The 23,084-nt window shown below is 48.1% G+C and overlaps 1 protein-coding gene and 1 long non-coding RNA gene across 10 annotated transcripts in view; one reads left to right on the plus strand and one right to left on the minus strand.

The window, feature by feature from the left end:
* The window catches only part of LOC136172500 (uncharacterized), a 47,803-nt gene extending 25,168 nt beyond the window's left edge, over positions 1–22,635 (plus strand). The window contains exon 3 of one of the 2 annotated variants that reach the window (XR_010664033.1): positions 20,754–22,635. This is a non-coding gene — a long non-coding RNA (uncharacterized lncRNA). Of the gene's footprint in view, positions 1–8,271; positions 9,201–20,753 lie in introns of those variants that run through there. The other variant, XR_010664032.1, reaches the window with a different exon arrangement.
* Positions 192–23,084, minus strand: part of PARP16 (poly(ADP-ribose) polymerase family member 16) — a 37,615-nt gene continuing 14,722 nt past the window's right edge. The window contains exons 3-8 of one of the 8 annotated variants that reach the window (XM_065941957.1): positions 22,629–22,766; positions 20,157–20,363; positions 17,133–17,304; positions 15,541–15,682; positions 14,093–14,174; positions 192–2,171 (exon numbers count right to left, since the gene is read on the minus strand). In XM_065941957.1, coding sequence (XP_065798029.1) covers positions 2,094–2,171; positions 14,093–14,174; positions 15,541–15,682; positions 17,133–17,304; positions 20,157–20,363; positions 22,629–22,766 — 819 coding nt within the window. In that variant the 3' untranslated portion in view covers positions 192–2,093. Of the gene's footprint in view, positions 2,172–7,265; positions 7,350–13,312; positions 14,175–15,540; positions 15,683–17,132; positions 17,305–20,156; positions 20,364–22,628; positions 22,767–23,084 lie in introns of those variants that run through there. The other 7 variants (XM_065941958.1, XM_065941962.1, XM_065941961.1 and 4 more) reach the window with 7 other exon arrangements.

Consider the following 23,084-nt stretch of genomic DNA (forward strand, 5'->3'; position numbering starts at 1 on the left):
TTGAGGTTTGACAGAAAAAACAAAATTCTGTAAAGCAATTATCCTTCAATAAAAAAATAAATTAAAAAAACAAAAGAAAAAATATATGCAGCTCAGTAAGAAGGCACAAAAAAATATTTTATTTTTAAATGAGAAAGAGTTTTAAACAGACACTTCTCCAGAGAAGGTACACAAGCAGCAAATAAGAACATGAAAAGTGCTCCTTGGCTATTAGGGAAATGTAAATTAAAATACAGAGATACCACTACACATCCACTTTTAGGAAAGCTAAAATTAAAAGACTGACCTTACCAAGTGTTGGAGAGCATATGGCATCAGCTATATAAAACACACTATAATTCTCCTACTGATAGGAATGTAAAATTGTGTAAAAACTTTCAGTAACATTATGGTACTTTCTTAAAAATGAAACACACCATTTGACTCAGTTGTTATTCTTTTATTAATTTTTCTTGCTATATTGCACTGGCTAGGACCTCTGGTACAACGTTAAACAGAAGTAATAAGAACAGACACTCTTGTCTCATGAAGGAAAGTACTCAGTCTTTAACCATTAACTATTATATGTTAGCCTTTAGTTTTTCATAGATTCCACATTGAGGGACTTCCCTTCTTTCCCTACTTTGCTGAGGGATATTTATCAAACATAAGTGTTGAATTTTGTCAAATCCTTTTCTTGCATCTATTGAGGTAAAGTTGTTTGTTTTTCCCTTTTTCAGTTTGCTAATATGGTGAATTATATGAATTGATTTTCAAATGTTTCTTCAAGCTGGCATTTCTGGGTTTACCCCACTTGGTCATGATGAATTATTCTTTTATACATTGCTGGGTTTACCTTGTTAGAATTTTTATTAAGTTTTTGCATTTATGATCATGTCTGGTTTTGGTATCAGAGTAATACTAGTCTCTGAATTAGTTAAGAACTATTCCTTCCATTTCAATTTTCTGAAGGAGTTTATAAAAATTGGTAATTTTTCCTTATGCTTGGGAGAATTCACCAGTAAAGGCATCCAGATCTGAAGTTTTCTTTGCGGGAATATTTTAAACTACAAATTCAATTTCTTTAGTGGATAGGGTGTTATCCAGGTTATCTGTTTTCTTCTTTTCTACTTCAAAGCCAGCATTAGGTGCTATTTATCTATTAATTGGCCATGTGGCATGTGGGATCTTAGTTCCCCAACCAAGGATCAAACCCATGCCCCTACATTGAAAGCACGGAGTCCTAACCACTGGACCACCGGGGAAGTCCCTATGTATTTCTTCTTGAGTATGAGTCACACTTTCGCTTGAAGTCCTCAGGCCTTCCCCTCACACCTACCTGACTCCTTCCTGTGGCTTACAAGGCCTGTCTGGTCTGCTCTGGCCTGCTCTGCAACCTTAGCTTCATGCCGCCCTCTGCTCACTCGCCACCTTCCGTCAAATCAGTCTTATTATTCCAGGGTGACAGCAAGCTCTTCCCTGTCTCAGGCCTCAGCATTGCTTTCACTCTGCCTGGAAAGTTCTTCCACAGGCTCGCTGAGTGTTTCCTTTTTTTTCCCTCATTCTCATTCCCCAATTCTCAGATTATGCATCTGGGAGGTCTTCCCTGACCATTATATCCAGGGTAGGGCCTGATGGCTACTCTCCCCTATAGAATCCTATTAGTTTTCTTCATAGTACATACATATATCACACCCTTGGGACTTCCCTAGTGGTCCACTGGTTAAGACTCGGCACTTTCAATGTAGGGGGCGCAGGTTCAATCCCTGGTTGGGGAACTAATATCCCACATGCTGCATGGTGTGGCCAAAAATTTCTTTTTAAAATTTTAAAAATTAAAAACAAACAAAAATACACACACACACACACACACACACACACACACATCACTCTGTCATTGTTTTATTTACTGTCAGCTCCCTAAGAGTAGGAATCTTGTCTGTCTTGTTCACTAATGTATCCCCTGCACCCAGCATAACAGTGGGTACAAGAAAGGTGCTCAATTACTATTTGTTGAATACGTAGATTTATTGGTCAGTCAGGCTGCGCATCAAGCAGGCAGTGAGTCTTCTGTGAGCTGGCCAGTCAGAGTTTCTCGATCAGCCTGAGGTAAGTCAGGTAGGCTTTGAGCGGGCCGGTTGCTCTGTGGGGTAGGGCTGTGTGACTGGTGAGTCCCCTGTCAGGTCAGGATTCTGGGGGACACAAAGAAATGGAAAGCTGAGGCTCACTGCCAAGAAGCTGCTGGCCGCCTGTCTACTTGGAGGCTCATGGCTCCCCACCACCCAGCCAGGAGGGAAAGTGAGGATGGCACAGGGTGACTAGGGAGAAGGTTGCAGAGCATGACCCAGCCTCTGGCAGCTGCTCCTCAACAACTGCTGCAGGGCTTCCAAACGCCATAACAGCCTCACCTGGCGACTGCTGTGCTTAGCAGTAGCCTGTTCAGGAGACAGAGAGAGAGTTTTGTGGCTTCTCTGTGAGGCCACCCCACCTCCCCTGAATTGGGCCCTCTGCTCATGGAAACTCCCCCACTGGACTGGCTGTCTGGCCCCAGGAGACAGGCAGTGGTGCGCGCCGCCAAACCCCGCGGTCCACAGGGGCAGGACACGGGCCTGTACTTCCAGAGGCCACTCCGTGCAACCGAACCCAACCTAGGCGCTTCTCTCCATAGACCAAAGGAGACCCCACTCTCTGGCTGAGCAAGGGGCCTTGCATGGAAGCAGGGGACTGCACAATGAATCCCAAATTTCCCAGGAACACCCCCAGCTGTGAGATCATGGATGTGGCTGGAGTCCCATCACAGACGACCATGTGTAGGAGGGTGTCAGAACTGCCTGCATGAGAAGCAGCTGTTCGCGATAACCGGACAGCCGTACTGAGACCGCTGGCGCTCACTGGGCCTTCAATGTACTCACCGACAAACTGCATGCCCAGGAGGCCCTCCTCGGGTGACCTCACCCTCCTCGCACACCGGTGAGGGAAATGAGCTCAGGATGGCCACCAGAGGCGGTCTGTTTACTTACAGAGACCCTGGCCGTCAGCAGCTCTTTGACCAGACATTCCCTGTCCTAGCCAGCATGAAGCAGAAATTTCCTTAAACACATTATTTTGGGCTCAACCCACTTATGCCCTTGTTTTCTTTTTTTTTTTTTAAGAGGAAAATTTCCAGTTCTGGCTCCAAATAGAGCAGCCCAGTGATGATGGGGGGATATCAAAATAACTCCCAGAGGGACTTCTGCAGTTTAAGTTGCTCCTACCTGTCCAGTCACCTCTGGAGCTGAGAGATCATCAAACCAGTTCTCCATCACCCATGTGTGTGTGTGAAAGGGTGGGTCAGAGGGGTGCCCAGGATGATCTCAAGGGCAGACCCTCTCCTTGAGGGCCTCCCTCAGCACCTCAGCTACCCTGAACTCATACTCAGCGCATTTCTCATTTCAGAATCCCTGGCTAGGCCCTGGACCCCTCCCTCATTCCCTCCAGGTCAGGGATATTTCCGGAGAGTCCAAGAGCTGCCAGTTTTCACAGGCTCCAGGGGATTCCCAAGATGGCCACTCCCACCAGCCCTGGCTGAGACACGCTGTCACCTGCCTCTCCCAACCCCCTCCGTGTCATTCCCGCTGGAACTTAGCCATTCTGGAAGACTTGGGGGAACAGGAGTCATGGAGGTCTCCTCAGTCTCCGCAGTGCTCCCGGATCCTAAAGCCATATGCGCAGGAGCAGAGTGATGCCCTCAATCAAGGAGCATCAATCATGGAAGACAGGTGCCCGCCGCCTAGCTGGGGCTGCCCGCTACCGGGGCTGGTGTCAGACAGGCCCAGACATGTCGGGCGGCCCGAGGCCTTCCCTGACCCAGCTCCTCCCTGTTGCCTGACCCTACTTAGCTCAGCATCCTGCAGCACCAGGGATGGCCTCGGGGCAGAATCCGGTGAGAAAAGAGCGCTGGATCTGTGTTCCATGGTGCTTTTCGTAAAAACTAAGAAAATGTCAAAGATCCAAGTCAGAGAATGGCGTGGAGGGAGAGGCTCACACACATATGAGTTGGCAGCCTCTCAGAAGGCATTGAAGGGCCAGACTGTCTCATTCAACTGGGCCCCCTCAAGCAACATAGCGCCTGCGCTCCCCGAACAGGAGGTTCCAATTATCTCAATTAGACATGTCTACTAACCCAGAATTTACAAGGTAAGAAAGTTGGAAAGACCCTGCATGAGGACAGAAGCTAATGTTCATTGAGCATCTACTGTGAGGCTGGTATGATGCTCCACCCTTTACGCATGTTTATCTTGTTCAGTCATCACCACCACCCTGAGGGAGAGGAACAATACAGGAGTCACAGCACAGATGGTGAAGCTGGGATTCAAACCTGGTTCTATATGAACCCAGACAGTCTACAACTGAGCACTCCCAATTTGAACTTCTAGAAAGTAGTTAACTCAGGAAATCAATCCCACTCCTTCCGTAAACCAAGTAAGGCTTGTGAATTAAAGACGTGGTAACCCAACCTCGCCACTCCAACAGATGAGGGAACTGAGGCCAGATCACAGAGCAGGTCCGAGCTGAGCACGGGATCGAGACTCGGACTCAGTGTTCCTCCCACCACCCCAGCCTGTCTCACAGTCCTAAGCCCTCACTAAGCCAGGTGAGGGAAGAGTGGGAGAAGAGCTGTGGGTTCTGCTCTCTGGAAGACACAACAAAGATGAACAGAAAAACACATCCACGGCCATGCACAGCCAAGCACACAGGCAGACACGCAGAGACACTGTTCTATGAGAAAACAAGCAGGAAGGGTCCTGACACCAGGTCTACCTTTTAGATGGCCACATTCTGGCTCTATTCTGACCCCCACGATCCCACACAGTGACAAGTCCCTGGGGTCAAGAGGATGGGCCCACCGGGAACCCAGGCCCCACTGCTAGACTACAAACCAGGTCTGTGAGACTGCATTAGTTCCAGCTCAAAGCCATATGGTAGACTTTGGCAGTAGTGTGGGCACCCCTAGGCGCAAAGGGTGGCCAAGGGGGATACACACAGAGTCTGGACACATGTGAAGAATTACGCATGCCCGTGAGCCACAGGATGAAGCCAGGATGGGGAAGGAGAGGCTGGGCCACTCGCTCTGTGTTGCTGAGTTTCAGCACAAAACTCAGGAGTTGGGAATTCCAAATCAAACCCAGCCCTCCAGTTATTAGGAGTCTTTCATTTAGCTGCTTGCTGTTTTGACTTAGAACATTTAAATATTTAGACATTAACATAAGCCTTCATTTGTATACTTCCCCGGGGCCTTTCAAATGTTAGGACCTGAGCTAGACACCTCTCTAAATCCCCTGTGCCAGCATAGGGCCAGTCATAATGCAAGCACTTGGAAGATGTCTGTTAGTGAATGAGCAAATCACTTTATGAATGAATTGAAGACTGAGTGAATGAATGCTTCTGCACAAATGTAAACAGACAAGCATCCCCGCTTTCAGAGACTCACCAACATATCAGTGACAAATCTATGCCCTTGCTCTCAAAGATACATATGCCTCAACTTAACACATCAACAAAAACAAGTGCATGTTTTTACCAAACTAACCTAAACGTTCACATGTATACTCCCACCAGGCATAGATCATCTATGCAAAGACACAGAGGCCTAAACTTTCCCTTGAAGATACCCCCACACACATGAGCTTACACAGAGATGTGGATGGATAAACATGCACACAAACACAGAAGCACACAATTTCCCCCTGAGGAATTCAATTCCAACTAGAAATGCAGCTGCCTACACATACAAACGTGGAACAGTCACATAAATCCACAGATACATGCAGCTAGACAAAGACAAAAGAAGAAGGCCAAGACAGACTGAAAGTTAGACAGCTGTCCACAGAGACCCCCAGGCTACCCTGGGCTCCCACACTGTCTGCAGCCAGAGGGGGCTCCTAGAGGAATTCTCTCTCCTCCCCCGCAGTCCCAGGCCAGAGCCCTAGGGCAGAAAAGCAGATGGTGTGTGCTGGCCGGGGCATCCCCTTCCCAAGTAATCTGCCCTCTGGCCCTGGCCACCTCCTATACCCTGGCCAAGCCTCAACTGGGCGCTGGATCCTGGACGTGGCAGAGCCCCACTCAGGTCCTGCTGCCCCAGCTCCACTCAACAGGATGATTTAGGAGGGGCGGGTGAACAGTGCTTTTCCAGAGACCTTGCTTCCTCAGGAAATGGCTTAGCCGCAAGCCTGATCTCCAAAACAGGCATAGGATGAAAACACCTCTGCTCCTCTCCAAAAACATGGGCCACCCCTCTCACCCAGAGCCCCTCACGTCATTCTAGCCACAACATCCCAAGGTAGTGGACAGCAAAAAAACAAAAAAGCCTGGGGTCTAGCCTTGCTTCTGCACTGACTCACGATGTCCACCTCTGTAAAACAAGCTTTAGAGGTGTGATGCCTTCAGATCTACCTAGAATGATGTGGGAGCTTCAAATTCCACAGGCAGCTTTCTGGGCAAGGGTGAAGGGGCTCCAAACCTAAGGACAGTGGCCTTGTCTTGACCTTGTCTGAAGTCACAAGAGTCATTACTACAAATAAAGAGCTTGTGCCAAGAGTGGCTGAGGTGCTTGGCAGGGGGGTGAAATGGGGACTCAGGCAGAGGAACGTGCTGTGCAGTCTGAACACAGATGGTCACCTCCCCTCTCCCTTCCAGCTACTCACCAGGCCCCCCCAGGCCTCTGCTGGAGGTGGACGCAGGGCTGCAGCCCCACCCGGCCAAGCAGGCTGGGAGACAGGAATGCTGCTCAGCACAGCTGGCTGGACAGGGGAGACTGTTTATTCTCTGATGTTGAGAACAACTCAGACAATCAGGGGGATTTGGCCGCTGGCAGCCCCTGGATGCAAGGTTTAGAAGAAGTCAGTTGTCAGTTGAATCAGAGCAGGCTGAGGGCCCAATCTCTGAGCAGGCAGTGGGGGTGGAAAGGAGAGGCCGTCCCTCCGTGCCCCACATGCAGTGCCACGTGCCCCTCAGAGCTCACCTACTGGGTCTGCAATGATGGGGCTGGAAACGTGAATGAAGCTGAGCCCGAAGCTCTCATTAATAGTGTGGGTGTCAGGGGAGACTTCCCCTGTGCCCATTTCCAGCATCCAGGTGCACCCTGCTTATGAGACATGGCAGAGCTAACGGTCTCTGCCTGGGAAGTGAGCTCCCTTGGCATACCTTGAGCCTGGTGCTGCCCACTCCAGCCTCCTACCCCATCAGCCCAGATCCCTTTTGCTCAGGCAGCTCCTCTAGCTGTGGCCTCGCATTTACCTGTCTTATTATTTCAGCTCTAGAGTCAGCTTTGGCTCTGCCTCTTTTGGGCTTTTTCACCTTGGGCAGTCACCTCTCCAAGCCTCTTTCTTCTCCTGTAAAATAGAGGCAATAGTATCTGCCTTGAAAGGACACTGTGAAGATCAAATAATTCTTTTGATATGCCCATCATGCAGGAGGCACTTGATAAATGGTTGTGCCTTTCTCCCTCATTCCTTCTATTGCTACAGAGTCAACCTTTGGTTTTCTGAAGGGCCAAGATGCGCCAGTATAATTTATAACCCGGAGCCCTGGTCTCATCTCCCCTCTGCTCCTCACAGACCTCAGAGTACTCTGGGGTTCCCTAGGCCAGAAGACTTTCTGGAAAAGTGCAAGGTGACCCAAGGAAACACCCTGATGCTAAGGCTGCAGAATACCCCAGAATATGGTGTTTTGTATGTGTGTTGTCCAATTCTCATCTTGCACTGATTTGAGTGCCTTGTGGGTATAGTCCAGGGGTGCGGACTGTCAAAATTCAACAATTCAGACTCATGTATCTGAAAACCACATCTTTATATATTCAATAAAAGGTTTACACCAAAAATAACGGAGCACCGGGGATGACAATGGGTATAAGTTATGGACTCCGTCCTTGTATTCTCCACAAGGCCCAATTTAAACTCTGTTAAATAAAGAGGAATTAATTGGTCATTTGAGCTACCAGGGCTTCCCTCGTAGCTCGGTCGGTAAAGAATCTGTCTGCAGTGCAGGAGACCCAGGTTTGACTCCTGTGTTGCGAAGATCCCCTGGAGAAGGAAATCACTGCCCACTGCAGTATTCTTGCCTGGAGAATCCCATGGAGAGAGGAGCCTGGCAGGCTACAGTCCATGGGGTCGCAAAGAGTCAGACACGACTTAGCAACTAAACCACCACATTGGTCTTAAGTGAAAAATCCAGCTCCAGGCATAACTGCATTCAGTACTCAAAACATCATCATCGTGACCCTGTTCCTCTTCCCCTCTTGGCTTTGCTTTCCAGCTGTGTTGGCATCAGCCTGAAGCCTCCCAAGGCAGCAAGATGGCAGCAGGAGGAACACAAGCCTCTTTCCTAGCAGTTCGAGAAAAAAAATCTCCTTGGAGAGTCTGATTGGGTCACATGCCCATGTCTGAACCAATCACTGAGGCAGAGGTGTGGGGCTGAAACTCACTGATTGGCTCGGGCCTCAGCCACTGCTCCACCCCTAAAGTGTGTGGATGGGAGGGGCCTTCAGCTTTACCAAAATCCAGCGAGAATGCAAAGAAACTGGTTCCCCACCAGGAACGTGGATTCGGTACCAGAAGAGTGATATGGACCACAGGGGACAAGAAGAGATATCAAACCAAAGAAATAAGTGGGTCAGAAACTAAGATGATAAATGTTTTTCAAGCATACTTAAACCCTCTAAAAATATTATTGATGTTCTAGTTTTAAATTCCTACAGACCTCTGACAGGCAATGTGTTATGGACCTCTTTGGGATAGCCTGGACATGCTTGAGAACAGTAAGAACTACACCTTTAAACGGTATGCAGTCCATACTTGCCAGGAATTCGGACCAGCCTTGTCTCCTTCCTGCCCCACCAGCAGGCAGTTTGACTGAAGTACCAGTGTTGCCAGGGCAGAAGCGCCTGTCAGCACCGCAGGCTGATTTCACTAGGCCAAAGGGGTTTAAGTTATCAATTAAGTCTGACTCCAGTGGCCTCAGCCCTCTCCCCTTACCTCCTCACATGGTCAAAACCCCACTCACCCTTGAACTTCCAGCGATTTCTCTCTCACCATTCCCCAGCCCCTTCTCAACTCTTACTAAAACCTGTTCTTAGGAAAGGCTTCCTTTTCAGTCATTTGCACTTGTGTATGAATAAACATCAAATCAATAATTTAATCCCTTAGGACCATTTCCATTTTGAGTCTGAGCCTTTAAATATGAAACTTTTAAAAGACTCTGTCCTCCCCACCCCAAACTACTCCCAAAAGGTATTCTTGGTGACAGAGAATGAGACTCTGAAATCAACCAAAAAATGTCCACAACATTCTCTGAAACGCTCATCCATCTGTACTGGCTTACCAATCAATTTTTTCTTGTCTGACCTCAATCATCTTTGCTGGCATTACCCTCTACTATGGCAAAGGAATTTCGTACATCCTTTCATCCATTTATTCAGTCAACAAGCTTTTCTTAAGCTTCCACCATATCTTAGATACTTGGGTTTACACAGATGACCTGGGCCCTGCCCTCAAAGAGCTTGCAGTTAAATTTTACTGCAGGAAACATCACTTTCACCACCAGATTTTTAATGCAAGCAAAGACTAGCCCAGTGGTTGGTATACAGTAGGTATTCAGTAAATGCTTCTTCCCCTTCTCAGGGCTGTGCTATGTGGGCACTGCAGTGGAATACTGGAAATTTTCTAAAAACTCTTTCCAAGTGGAAAAGAGTGCCAACAGGAGTGGGTGGAGATGGTGGTTTCTATCTTACTTCAGAATATTATGATTTATTTTGGATGTTCCAAATGTCAGGTTGGAGATTCATGAGAAGGAGAGGGGCTTATTCTAACCAGATCAGAACTAGAGGCAGCCCAGGACACTGTCTCCATGGTGCACGGCCCCAGACAGTTTGGAAATAAACAGAAACCCATCCAGAGGTGAGACTGACAAAAGCAAAAACAAACAAAGGCCAAGAGATGGAAAACGCTCGTGGTGGGGCAGGGTGGAGGGGACGGGAGGCTGTGGAAGGGGATTAGGGAGAAGTTTGGTCCTGGTTTTTTCTAGGGAGCTAGATCCAGCCCCACCCCACCCCCTACCAAGAATCACCATGGCAATGAGGAGGGTGAGTCTGGCTGATTCCAAGTCAGGACAAACTTCCCAGGCTTAGCAGCAGGAATGGGCTCAGATGGATAAGTTCTAAAGAAAAAGATCTGAATTGGGCTTTTAAAATTACATCTTCCCACCCACTACTGGTTTTGCAGGCAATCGGTGTTTAACAAAATAGAAACAAGAATGGGCCACATCCCTCCTCCACATCTCTCTCACATACACCTGTACACTTACCCAAAAGCCCAGAGTAAAATCCTTCCTTTTGTGGTGGAAAGTGACAGCTCATGGGATCCTTGGCACTTCTCAGAAGCAGGGACCTAGCCGGTGAAAAGTCCACTTGCCACCTCCCGTAACTGTCCCCTTCACCCCGCCCCTGGTATCGGCATTAGTGACAGAGGCTGATGAGGTTGCTTTGACAAGACCAAGGCAGCTGGGTCTCTAATAAGAGGCAGCTCCAAATGAAGCACCACCTGGTCTCGTCTGCCATCGACTGCCCGGTGGAGCTCTCAGCCCTTAGGTGCTTCCTCCTCTATGCAAGTGTCTGCAGCAGGAGCCCCCTGAACTCTCAACACCCAGGAGCCAATTCTGCCCTTTCCTGACCTTGTTGGCCTACAGGGTCTGCCTTAGATGTGGAGTTGGTGCTAAACAGAATTGAGACTAGGGTTTGTTTCCTTCCTGCCTCTCTATCCCCAGGTACCCAGGGATCTCACACTACCCCCCAGGACCCCACACTATCCCGTGACCCTCGTCCAGAGTTGGCTCAACCACCAGGCATAGTAGGCATAGGGCCTAGAGTCCACATCACAAAAAGGATTTAATTCCCTTTAAAAATGGAAGAGGGACTTCCTTGATAGTCCAGTGGCTAAGAGTCTGCAGTCCCAGTGCGGGGGTCCTGAGTTCAATCCCTGGTCAGGGAACTAGATCCCACATGCAGCAACTAAGACCCGGTACAGCCAATTAAAGAAACAGTAGAAGGGGGGGAAATGAGCTTTTAAATGAAGATATTTTAGTATATGATAGTAATACATTCATCTTTATACCAACACAGTCCTAAAGTATAATTTTAGATATTTTTTAGATAAAGGGGCCCATGAAGGCAAAAGTGCCCAGGGCTCATGAAAGTCATAAAGCGGCCCTGTTCTGTCCTAGTCTTCCCTCATGTCCATTCCAACCCTCCAGGCTCCAGCGATTTCCTTCCCTCATATAGAAACGTATCTGTCCCTGGAGCCCGCTGGCTTGGAGGCTCCTGGAGGTCAGGACCGTTCTTCAACCATCTTCATGTCCCTATCATAAGCCCAGTGCCTGTCCCAGAGTCACATCAGGTATTGTACAACCTTTTTTTTTTGGAAGGTGGAAAAGAACAGAAACCTCAGGAAAGGCGGGGTTAGTTTTTAAATAAGTATTGTCTGACAACCCCTGGAAACTGTGCTCTTGTCAGATCTGTATAGTCAGACTTGGTTCACATCCCCTGTGCTGCACTCTACTGAAACTGCTCCGGCCACGTTCACCAATGATTCCCAACTCAGTAAATCCAATAAATACTTCTCTGGTATAATCTCGACTGTCTGGCAGCATTTGACACTGCTCACCAAGACTTCCTTTTCACTTCTGTGACACTTCACTGTTCCAATGTCCCTGGACATCAGTGCTTTACTTTGCATGCCCCTCCTTATAATCTCCTCTGCTGGGCCACTGAAAACAAATAACAATAATAACAGCAGCCGAAACATATCAGTTACTTGCTCTACTGTAACTGTCAAATTCTTTTAATCCTCAAAATAATCCTAAATCAATTCTCCAACTACCAGCTGAAGTAATTTTTCTGCAAACCAAATCTGATCATGTCATTTCCTTGCTTAAAATCTAATGGCTTTCCCCAGTCCACAGCTTTTAAGGTCTTTCATGATCTGGCCCCTGCCTCTCTCTCCAGCCCCACTTCTCACCATAGCCTCTTCCTTTATGACCCACTCCTGCTTTTAGCTTCTCCAGCAAAAACTCCATGTCTCTGCATGTGCTATCACACTGCCTGAAACACTTTTCCTCCAACTCTTAGCCTAACACTGGTGGCTTTTTCAGGAGTCAGTGAACATCCCCTTTCCTGGGAGCCCAGGAGGGCTGTATAGCATGGCGCTTACGAGACTGACAGTGAAGCCAAGTTCCACCCTCAGCTCTGCCACTTCCTAGCCATGTAACTTTGGGCAAGCTAGTCAACATTCTGGGACTTCACTTTCTTATCTGTTGTGAGGATTAAAGAAATCAGTACATGAAAGGTGCATTGTAGGCTCCAGGGTGACCCCAGACCATGTTAAGATACCTTGCCAACTGTTTTCCAGAACTCCTTTATAATACCCTATAATGCTGACTTCACTCCTGAGAATGTCTGTTGGTCTGTCTACCTCGCTAGACTGTCAGTTCCATGAGGGCAGGGGTAGCTGAACCTGATGCTGCTCCTATTTCTAATGCCTGGTACACAGCAGGTGCTCATATTTGCTAAATCAATGACTATAAATGTAATGCCTATGGATATCCTAGAGATATATAATCTCCAGAAAATGGACACCTCGAACATGGAAGCAAAGAGAGGATGAAATTTTTCACAATGATGAATACACAGCAGCCTCGCATTGAGGCTGAAAGCAGTCACAAAGGCAACTTGGAAATTAGAAAAATATCTTTATTATTTCTGAAATGTTCCAATATTCAATGTAGAAACCATGATAGTGGCCTTTTCACAACTTCACAAATTATAGAAAAATGACTTTCCATCTTCTTTACAGAAATCTCCCCCCACAATCAGGGCTCCGTGACGGCTGGGCCTGGCGGGAAGGAGGGGCAGAGAGTAGAGCAGGTAGAACAGTGCTCTCGGAGCGGTCCGAGGCTCCTCCTGCGCATTTAAAGCTCAGGCTGAGTCCCAGAGACCTGCGGGCCCTGGGAGGGAGGCGTGGCCCCCACACACCTTCGGCACACTAAGGCCAGCCTCTGCTTCAAAGGCCGGCCACCCCCAGAGGGCCAGCCACCCCCAGAAGGCCTGCAGTGGGCCACTTGCGGCTGACGGGCCGCGATCAAGGCAGCTTCGTGAGAACGAGAGCAGGAGGCAGGCCTGCAGCTCAAATCCTTTTTCTCTAAAGCACGGCCAGGAAAGAGGCTGTGGTCACCGGCCAAATGGGGCTCTAGGTTTAGAAATTTCCCCTTTTAGCTCACAAAAACAAATTGTCAAACAGTTATTTAAAAAAAAAAAATCAGAAAACAAACATTTGGTTCCATTTAGGCTGTAATCAGCAATTGGTAATTTTTAGAAGACGACGACTTGAGCTGCTCATCGTTTTTATCAGGTCTCTGACTCCTTCCTTTCTCATCCACGGTTGGGTGGAGGGGTTACAGCTGTAGCAGAGGACTATTTGTTGATGTGAGAAAACTGTGAAGAGTGTTTTGCACTCGCATACAAAGGCTGATGGAATTCAAAATGATCCCACCGAGTTTTATGAGAAACAGGACTGTTCCTCTTGGGTGTCTCAAGTCAAAACAAGGCAACTACCTAGTGATTTACAGTCCCCACTACACATTTTCTGCCTTCCAAGAAGGCGTTAGAGAAGGGCCGATGTCCACCAGAAGCAATTGTAAACACCCCACAGACAGCCTGGACACGTTGTTTTCAAATGCAGCAGGACTTTCTCCTTTGGTCCTGGCAAAAAAGCCAACTCCCTCAGACTGTTTAGGAAGGAACAGACAGGAAACCTCCCCCAAAAGCTAAGAGGGGCCAGTGCCCTCCGTCGACAAGAGTGGCGGAGAGCATCGTCAAAGGCAACTGATACATTTATGGCATATGAAAATTGTCCTGTGGTCCCCAAGTGGCCCCCAGGCTCGACCTGGCTGGATGCGGGGCACAGGAGGTACAGGACGAGTTATCATAAGGCACGGGATTGAGGTGGCCCCCACACCAGGCCCAGAAAGATTATCTCTTCGCACGATTCCAAAAGTGTTGGAAAGCTGAGGAGTTGATGACACTCACTGTGAGCAGCAGCAGCAGATACAGGGTGATCATGACCGTAAACCAATGGCTGGAGACCCAGGAGAGCTGGCTGGAAGCCCTGCTTCAGGGGGGTGGGGGGGGGGGAGTGATGTTGGAACAAAGAGAAAAATATTTTTTAAAGGGTATGCAACGACTTCTGGCTCAGAGAAGATGAAATGATGAATTTCGTCCTCTGAGTGAGCCATGAAATGAAGCTTCATGTGTGCTCCTTCGCTCAAAAAATCTGGAGCTATTTGCCCTGGCGCTGACATGCCTTTCACCAGAACATTTTCTAAATGTACAAAGACAGCTATGCAATGAGCTCATCCTGATCTTTTTTTATAGCTCCTCTTGTACCTTTTATAACCAGTCTTTTCTTAAGCAAGACCATGGTATCTAGACAGATGACCTCGCTAAGGCAGATGACCAGATGGCGGCAGGTGGCAGGGTATTTAGCACAAGGCTTTTCACTTTCAGACATGCACAGATATCACTCTGAGCAGGGGAAATCCTCTCTGACCCACTGGGAGATGATCTAAGCCATCCAAATGTGCACTGCAGAGACACTGCAGGAAGGAGTGGGAAAGGAATGGAATTTTCAAGTAGAAAAAGCCAGATGATTTTAAACCACAGGATACTGTCCCCCAAACTTAGGAACCCTGTACATATTTCCCAGATTTAAGGGGAGACGATTTTACTAGTTTATTGAATCCTGAAGCACAGAAGCCACCGACAAGCAGGAGTTGGGAGTGTTAACAATAACCCTTTCCCTAACCTGCTCACCTGCTGCTCACCCCCATGAGAAACTCGCCCATGGTAGAGTCTAAGCCCCCAACAATGCAACAAAATCTCAAAGTGACCCCCAACCCCAGAGAGCCCTGCCAAACCCCAAATACACACTGCTGGAACAGCGTGAGGAATCCACCACTCTCAGATTCTTATGGGCTGGAATGGCCTCATCTGCTATTGGATTCAACACTCTAATTTTAGAGATAAAGATGAAGCATCTCAGGTCCAGAAAGGAGCAGGTGGTGGTTTGAGAGTCACTGTGGAAAGTGACTGAGCCAGACGGCAAAGAATCAGAATTCTAGCCCAATCCTGGCCCCACCCTACCTCTCAGCTCAGCCCAATCAGTGGATTTCAGCCTGTGATCAGAGCCTAGGTGGCTAAGCAGCTTCACGTCTCAGCTTCATTCAGTCCCTCAAGTCATTTGTGTTAACAAAGCTATTCCTCACTAAAATATACAGTCCCCTAGGGCCAGGACCACATTTTATTCAACCTGTATTCCTCACTCCTTACCCCTTACGTGAAGCAGAGTGCTTTCTATATCTTATACACAGCTGCGGTTTAGGCTGAGTGAGAGGGGCCGCTGACAACCAGGAACCCACTCCCAGGAATGCAGCCCTTGGCTGTCCTCCTGGACTTCGTGCAGTGACTGTCCTTCTCACCTGTTGGGCTGCTTCTGCGAATACACCAGCAGGTACTTCACGCGCAAGAGCTGGTTATTGGTTACCACAAAGTACTTTGGAGGGATGTCACCCCCTTCACTGTGCTTGATTCTCGCTCTCCTGCGATCTATCTCCTTGGAATCTTAATAAGCAGAAAAAGCACAACTTTACAGGGGGAAATGCAATAACAAAAGCAAACAATGAATAGAAACAAGTTAAGCCTCTCGGTCCTGAGGCGGAGAGGCCCCAGCAGGCACAGGAATGGCCTGTCTACATACGGGAAGCGGGACTAAAAAAGAGGAGAGTCCAACAGACAGACCACCAGGAAGAGCGAAAAGGGAATAGGAAAATAAAAATGATACAGGAGGGTAAAAAAGAAAAAGACCGAGCGAGGAAAGCAGAGGGAAGCAGCAGATTGATGGCCACAACAAAAAAATCATCTGGGACTAGCAACAGGACTTGATCTGAATAAAGTCTTTTAACAGACATTTTAAATTAACCATTCTGGATTCGAGCTTCCTAGAACACTCATCTTCCATCCTTCGTACCATGACTTGTTTAAAAAAAACAAAAAACCTTTCCTTTTAGTAACATGAAAAAGCTTTATGAAAAGAACCAAAAAAACCACCACCAAAAAAACCCACAACAGGCCGAAGCTTCGTGACGGCAGACATGACAAGGTCTTATCCTGATGTTTAATGTCACAGTGTGCAGACTTCCTAAGAATTATACAAGCAAATACTTATGCTGTCTGGTTTGTGAGAGTGGCGTCAGACCTGGGCCCGTTCCTCAGGATTCCAGTTGTTTTACATTAGGGGCCAGGAACAGACAGTGTTCTCAATTCTCCTTTTCTCAGTGGAACCAACAGACCAGTTCTGGAGTCTAGAATGATATTTGCATGACTTCTCTGCCTTTCAGGACAAAACAGCAGGGGGCAGAGCTTTACGGGACAGATCCAGAGACCCCACTGGTCTGAGAGCTTTAAGGGAGATCCAGACAGCCCACCAAGGGGCCCGCTGCTCATCTGCTCACTGGGGAGCCCAGGATGCACCCCCATGGCCTCAGCTGCCCCTGGCATCCTCCCGGGGCTCCAGCACACAGCAGAGCGGCCTGGAGGAACAGGCTGAGACGCATCATTAGCTTCAGTTTAGCAAATGTTTACTGGATGTTAAGTGCGTGCCAGGCTCCCTGCTGACACCTAGGTGCCCAAGAGTGAGACAGACCCAGGTTCTGCCTTCAAGGAGCCAGTGCTCTGGCCTCGCATGCTCATTTTCATCTTCTCTATCCCAAAGCTTTCCCTGAGCTCATGGACCCACCGTGACTATCCCCTCCTCTGAGCTATCCTGTGGACCTCATCAGCACCCTCAGCTGGCACTCCTGACCTACTGCCTTGTAGTAGGTGATATCCTTTCCACTTGTGTTCAGTCCTTAAGGAGACGGCTCACTCCCTGAAGGCGGGCTCTATCCTACACTGCTCTGCACCCAGCCCATCCCCCGCCATGCGATGGGTGTTCCACCCAACAGCTGGGCCAAAGGCAAGAGCCTGACACCCAGAGGCCTGCAGCCCAGGTCAGGGCCAAGTGCTTACTCACCCTTCTTCTTCGTTTGGCACTTGACGTCTGGATGGTCAATGACCTCGCACACAGCCACGCAGCTAAGGATGGGGCCAAGGAGACTGTGTTGCCACCCGTGGCCATGGGGGCTATAAATGAGGGCCAGGCTCAGGTCACTGGTGAGGTAGGTCCCTTCCCCAAACAAGGATGTCTGGTACAGTGGAGATCAACAGAAAACAAACAGGGCTGGGTGAGTGCCGAGTGGGTGCAGCAAAACAACACAGGTCTTTCTTCAGTAGAGTTGTTAACACAAAGTCTTCCAGCCTCTCCTTCCCCCAGCAAAAGACACAAGATCAAACAATCCCATGACATCGTCACAGTGTTATTACAAAACACATTCCTATCCGACCACAGTATAACTGATTGTGCATGTGGCTGACTAACCTGGCAAACTAGTAGTTCTAGTGCTTAAGGCTGAGTAAGAAAAACACAGGTGTTAAGAGCCCAAACAGACCCACGTTTGAACCCTGCCTACCCCTCTAACAAGATAGCAAGTAATATAAATTCTCTGGGCCTCAGTTTCCACACCTACAAAGTGGTGATAATAATCTCTTCTTCACAAGGTCATAGGCAAGGATTCAATGAGACGATGCACATAAACCATCACACAGGATACCTGGCCCAAGAGAGGGGTGGGTATTCCATCACAGGCTCTTGTGTCTTAGGGTATCAGAAATTCCTGCTACATGACTGGATTAAGCATGGTGACACTGACCGGCCTGCAAAAGCAAAGTCATGCCCCTGTGTGCAGGGAGGGGGGCGGGGGTCACACCTAAGTGACTAGGGGAAGTAATCTGAGTCATTACTTGGAAAAGAAATGAATCTCTCAGACCAGACACTGTAACCAAATAAGGCAGGACTATATGAGAAGCAGGGTTAAGTTTTGCGTTGGTGCAGACCAAGAAAAGGTCCAAAATTCTAGGAGGCAGGTCACTGGTGGTAAGTGCCTCCACAAGGAAGCAGGCCACGTAAAAGAGAAACCTCTCAGGTGAAATACCTCCAAGCTGAGGCTACAGCAGGCACAGCAAACACATCCTTTGCCCATGGTAGACATCAATAATCAATCACGATGCCAATTTAAAAATATCAATCATGGCACTCATTCATACCGATTCAGACTCCTTCTCAGCACAACATTCCAAGTAACTGCTACCAGTGGATGGAATCTGAAGTTAAGTTGTAATTCAAATTCTAGCTCTGGGCCTCAGTGTCAGTATCTTAAGATGATTGAATGGCCTTACACAGCTCACTGAACATCCTCTGCTTGAGAACTGAGAAACATCCTATTCAGTGGCACCAGGCTTCCACAATTCTCAACCAATTAAGTGAAGCTTAGGAGAAACGAAGAAAGCCTCTGCTTGGCCATTTTACAAGGTCCCCATAACTCAAAAGCTAGCATAGACCTTCTCCAAGGAGGCAATTCTCTGATCTGACTCTACACCCTTTCTGCTTATGCCTGCCATGCATACACAATTCCTGAGACTCAAGATCCATGTGCAGGGGAGCGCAACAGCAGGAAACTTGGGAGTATCTATACCAAGGAAACACTTTTAGAGCTTCAGCTGGCAGGCAGGCTCCCTCAAGCAAGCCCCTCACTGAAAACTCAGAGGCCAGAAGAACATCCACTTCACCAAAGGGCTCTGATGAGATGCTTCTAAGCAGCAAACCCCTCAACCAGGCGAAGGCTTGGTTACAAGACTGGAATTGGCAGACAACTTCTTCAGACGTGCTCTAGTGTGAAGTGTAGGGCCCCTGGATTCCAGTAGCCTGGCCATAATAAGCTGAGAGCCAGAGTAAACAAGCCCGTCCTCCTCAACAAAACCCAACTGCAATAATCAGCTGCAGCAGTGCTGGAAAAGTCTCTCCTGCCTTGGGGCTATGTCAGCTACAAATGAGTCCACGGCTCATGGAGCCAGCCCCCAGACAAGGCCGATGCTGACACAACTAAGGGAGAGGTTGCGGTCCTGCAACCACCTCCACAGTCCCTCTCCTTCAGCCTCTAAAAGAAGCCACTGCTTCCTTAGTGCTTAAGGACTGGAAGAGCCCTTCGCATATGAGAAGTGTTTCAGTCCTGTCAGGACACCAAGAAGGTGGGGAGTGGCATCCTATTTTACAGATGAGGACTCCGAGGCTCTGAGAGGTTAAGTAAATTTTCCCATTTTAAAAATGGGAGGAAAGGGACTTCCTTCATGGTACAGTGATTAAGAGTCTGCCTGCCGATGAAGGGGACACATGTTTGACCCCTGGTCTGGGAAGATTCCACATGGCGTGGGGCAATCAAGCCTGCACACCCCAATGAAGAGTGGGTCCTGCCTGCCCCAACTAGAGAAAGCTCATGTGCAGCAATGATGACCCAGCACAGCCCCTCCCCCCCAAAAAAGGTTCGGGGGAACTCAAGGAGGGAGCTCCTCTCAATTTCCTCAATGACTAACTCTCTTGGAGGGTCCCCGAGGCAAGTACTTCTCAAACTTCAACACACAAATTAATCACTTGGGAGTCTACTAAATTGTGATTTCTCGTATGATGGGATCTGAAAGGGCCTGAGATTCCACGTGTTCAACAAGCTCCCAGGGATATGGTCCAGGGATCATGCTGGGAAGACAGGGCTGGCCATACCACCAGGGGAGCTCCGAAAGCACACCGGTGCCTGGGCCCCACTCCCAGAGATTCTGATTTAAGTGGCTGGGGATTTAGCCAGACATCGGGACTCTTAATGGCTCCCCCAAGCGATTCTAAACGTGCAGCCAAGGCTGGGAACCACCTTTAAAGCGACCGTTTCTCAACCTTTCATCAGTAGAGGAATCCCCTGGAGACTTTGTTAAAATGCAGGTTCTGACTCAGGTCTGGTGGGCCAAGAGATTCTGCATTTCACAGGCTCCTAGGTGATGCTGCTGGTCAACAGACCACACTTTGAGTGGCAAGACCTTGGTGAACCTACCTGCCCCCACCCTCACCAGCTCTGACCACCCCCTCACGGCCCCCTGGTGTCAGACTTGGGCCCACCTTGTTCAGGTGGCAGTGCAGGCCATTGTGGATGATGGAATGGAAGTTTTCTAGGCGGCTCCCGTGGAAGGCGTAGATGAGGTCGCGTTCTCCTTTGGTCTCATAAAATTTGGCGTTGGCTGGGTCGGAGTACTCGACTTCAAACAGGAAGTCCGGCACGGGGACAGGCGTGTGAGGGGTACCAGTCAGCTTTTGGATCTTTTCAAACTTGAAAACATGCAGGAAGTCACAGTTTTATTTGGGAAGCTGGTAAAGAGTGCTGCCAAAATGGCCTCCTAAAGCCTTGGGCTTAGCTCCTATGGGCTCTGCTCATGAGAACAACTGGTTTCACAGGAATAAAAACATCAGCTTATATACAAGTTCAGAGCCTACAGCTCAAGACTGCTTTCCTCTAATGGTGTTTTCCCCTACAGTCAGTTAACTAAGAAGCATGAATTGTACCTTCTAACTAAAGATCACATCTAATTATCATTACACTTTCACATTTATTTCCTGCATTCCATCTTTACAATACTATCAGGAGCTAGAATGGTGTGATAAATTACAAAACTGGCCACGAATTTTTCCTCCCATCCCTGTCCATTCATCTTTCTGCAGTGTGACTTTGCAGATGGAATTCCACCAAGATTTCATCGGGAGATGGAATCAATTTCTCCACCCCTTAAATCTTCACTTCTCTTGGCTAACGGGACCTTGGTAAGCACATGGCAAACAGAGACTTGAGAAGAGCTTCCCTTTCTCTTGTCTGCTGCTGGGAACCCTTCACAAGCCCTGCAAACCTCCTACAGGGTGACAGCCTTGCAGAAGCAGGCACCAGCCACAGCCGCCTCCAGCTGGGAGAGCCGAAGCCCCGAACGCTTAAGTGAGGCTACCCTAGGACAGCCCCACGTGAGCCAGCCCTGCTCAGGAGAACCACCCGACCCACCCAGAGAACCGTGAGCGGCAGTCCACGTTGTTTCAAGCCAGTAGATTTCGGGGATGGTTTGTGATGCAGCAGAAGTCAACTGACATGCAAGGATGAACTCCTTCCTAAGGGGTAATAATGCTCTTCAGGGCAGAGACCGCATCATTTCTGAAACTTTCGAACAGTACATCCCAGACCAAAGTCAGTCTGTGGTAAAGTTTTCTCTGGGTTATCATTAAATGACAAAAATAAGGGCAATTTCACAGATATATTTACACTGATGTAAGCTTGCCATGAGTCCTTCTTTAAAAGAACTATCCTTTAGCTGGAGGTCAGGGCCAGCCTCCCTTTTTCATATTAAAATATCCTTTTGTAAAATAATATGCAGTAGACTAATGTCCTTACTTGGGCACGGTAAATAAAAAGTTGATAATCCTGGATCGCAACACTTCATATATTAATGGAATTTAAGTGCTCTATAATCAAACATCAAGCAGCAATTGCTTTATCTACTTTGCCTACAACACCCAACGGCCAGTAAACCCCTGATGAGGAAGGAGTAAATCTAAATTTAACAGATGACAAAAGTGAAACCCAAAGACCATGTAGGAGCTAGCAGCCCAGCCTGGACCTGAACACAGGTATCCTGCCTCCCACTCCAGGGTGCTGATGTTTCTTACCCCCATCATGGATGGAGGATGTCCCTAGACACCAGAAACCAAGACACCAAAAGCTATGCCACTTAAGGAGCATTTTTGTCTTTAGCAGGAACTTATGAAATTAAATGCTCTTAAATTAAAAATGATTAAGTGAAGAACAGTACAGACAAACTCCCGTTACCACTTAGAGGTAAGAACGCCAGATCAGCGATCTGTCAGTCTACACTTTGACCCTTGTCGTGCCAGCCTGTCCCTGCAAGATCCCAGCCAGGCAAGGGAAGCCAAATTACGGACTGTCTGCCCTGTACCAGAAACTATGCTGGGGGTGACACACATTCTGTCATAGCTCCCTTCTGAGCTGTTAATATTCTCAATTTACAAATAGGGCACAGAAGGCTAAATAATAGATGGAATTTGAACCGAGAGCCTGAGGTTGTCCACCACTTCGGTCTGCCTCGTTGCTTCCTGAGAGCTGGAATGTTTTAAGCTGTGGTCAAGGATCCCCCCTTGTTAGAAATATCTGGGGTGCTTGTGATAGCCAACATTTTCTGAGCCCTTAGCATGTGTCCTGAGGTATTATTCTAAGTGAGAATATTAATTTAATTCTCAGAGCCAGTTCACTGATGGAAGCATTCTATTATTATCCCCATTTTACAGAGTGAAAACTCAGGTACTGAAATGTGCCCAGTAACCTGCTCAATGTCACACGGCTAGTAAGGAGGGAGAACACAGCTTTGACCTGCCAATATGCAAACTCCTGGGCCCCACTCCAGACATTGAATCAGAATCTCTGGGGACAGGGTCCAGAGATCTACATTTCCAACAAGCTGCCCAGGTCACACTGGTGCAAAAGAGGTCCCATAGCTCTCCAGGCTCAGAAATCTGTGATCCTATACACCAAAGTCTCACCTCTGACTTCCCTGCACTGTGGATTGTCAGGACCTTTGAGGATAAAATCCAGCTCATCAGGTCCCAGGCCCATGGGTCTTTTTCTCCTGAAGACTGGAGAAGTTCTTTCAGGTTAGGTAACTTGCTGGCATCTGCAAGCTGAAGTGAGGAAAACTTCTGTTAGCAAGGATCCTGGGGGAAAATGATAGTAACCAGGTGCCCTCTAGTGGTAAGGCAGGCAACTCGCACTTCTTTCATGTTCCAAGGAATTTCTTAGAGCAAAATGCGTTCAGTCTGTGATCCCTTTCCAAATATTGCCCAACTCCTAACGTTCTGAACACTGGAAGGTTATATGTAACTCAACTAGTACAAAACCTAACCTGAAGGGCTTCCCTAGTGGCTCAGTGGTAAAGAACTCACCTGCCAATGCAGGAGATATGGGTTCAATCCTCGGTCCGGGAAGATATCACAATGCCA

Source organism: Muntiacus reevesi, chromosome 7 (assembly GCF_963930625.1).
Source record: "Muntiacus reevesi chromosome 7, mMunRee1.1, whole genome shotgun sequence".
Lineage (NCBI taxonomy): Eukaryota > Metazoa > Chordata > Mammalia > Artiodactyla > Cervidae > Muntiacus > Muntiacus reevesi.